The sequence below is a fragment of the Pygoscelis adeliae genome, unplaced genomic scaffold (genome assembly GCF_000699105.1).
Source record: "Pygoscelis adeliae isolate BGI_AS28 unplaced genomic scaffold, ASM69910v1 Scaffold103, whole genome shotgun sequence".
Taxonomy (NCBI): domain Eukaryota; kingdom Metazoa; phylum Chordata; class Aves; order Sphenisciformes; family Spheniscidae; genus Pygoscelis; species Pygoscelis adeliae.
This window is the reverse complement of record NW_008824723.1, coordinates 4,746,931-4,748,042: the sequence shown is the minus strand read 5'-3', so window position 1 is coordinate 4,748,042 and position 1,112 is coordinate 4,746,931. Positions and strand designations below refer to the sequence as shown.

At 42.8% G+C, this 1,112-nt stretch overlaps 1 protein-coding gene across 1 annotated transcript in view; it reads right to left on the bottom strand.

The window, feature by feature from the left end:
• Positions 1-1,112, bottom strand: part of EFR3A (EFR3 homolog A (S. cerevisiae)) — an 82,087-nt gene that overhangs the window by 27,980 nt on the left and 52,995 nt on the right. The window contains exon 12 of the mRNA XM_009323359.1: positions 1-64. This exon is cut by the window's left edge and continues 98 nt beyond it. Within this exon, the coding sequence (XP_009321634.1) occupies positions 1-64 (64 nt within the window). The remainder of the gene's footprint in view (positions 65-1,112) is intronic.

The window sequence follows — 1,112 nt, the reverse complement described above, 5'->3', positions numbered from 1 at the left end:
TCAAATTCAACACTGATGCGCAAATGCTTCAACAAGGTATTAAAAACCTCCAAAACTGTTGGGCCTGGAAACAACACATAACAATGATTGCACCTGTCAAGGGAAAGATGCCTTAAGAAAATGAAAACTAACCTTTTCAATCCCTTTTTAGGAGAAATCAGACTAAGCTGAAAAGAAAACTGAAATACACCGTTTGAAGGATATGGCCTAGGGATAAACTTTTGAAATGTGCCTACACCCTGGTATTTTAGAAATTATTTTGGAATCAGGAAATGAAGTCAGGTATATATGCGTAATCCACTACTATCAAGTTGTACAAGGTCTGGCTGGGATGGAGTTAACTTTCTTCGTAGCAGCCCCAGTGGTGCTGTGCTTTGGATTTGTGACTAAAATAGCATTGACAACACACCAGTGTTTTGGCTGTTGCTAAACAGCGCTAGCAAGTGTCAAGGCTTTTTCTTTTTCCCCACTCTGCCTCTACAGAGAATAAGCTGGGGTGTGCAAGAAACTGGGAGGAGACATAGACCAGGACAGCTGACCCAAACTGACCAAAGGGCTGTTCCATACCATATAATGTCACGCTCAGCAATAAAAGCTCAAGGAAAGGAGGAGGAAGGGGGGACATTAGTTCATATGGCATTTGTCTTCCCAAGTAACTGTTATGCATGCTGAGGCCCTGCTTTCCAGGAAGTGGCTAAACATCTGCCTGTCAATGGGAAGTACTGAATAAATTCCTTTGCTTTCCTTGGGCATGCAGCTTTTGCTTCACCCATTAAATTGTCTTTATCTTGATCCATGAGACTTCTGACCTTCTTTCTACCTTCTCCCTGTCCTGTGGGAAAGGGGAGTGAGCAAAGGGCTGTTGGCCGGAGTCAACCCGCCATGCAAGGTTTACATAGCAGATCTGAGTGGTTGCTGAAATTGAGCATCAACAATGGGTTAAACTGCAGGTACTTGCACCTGAATTTCAGTTCTGCTGAAACCTGCTACTAAAATCCAGTTCTATATACTGGATCAAATGAGCTCTTTTCATAATACGGTAAAAGACTTCACAAGTCTGTGCATGCAAGTGGGTCTTGTATAAAGAGAAAGGACAGGCTCAGACTTAAGCT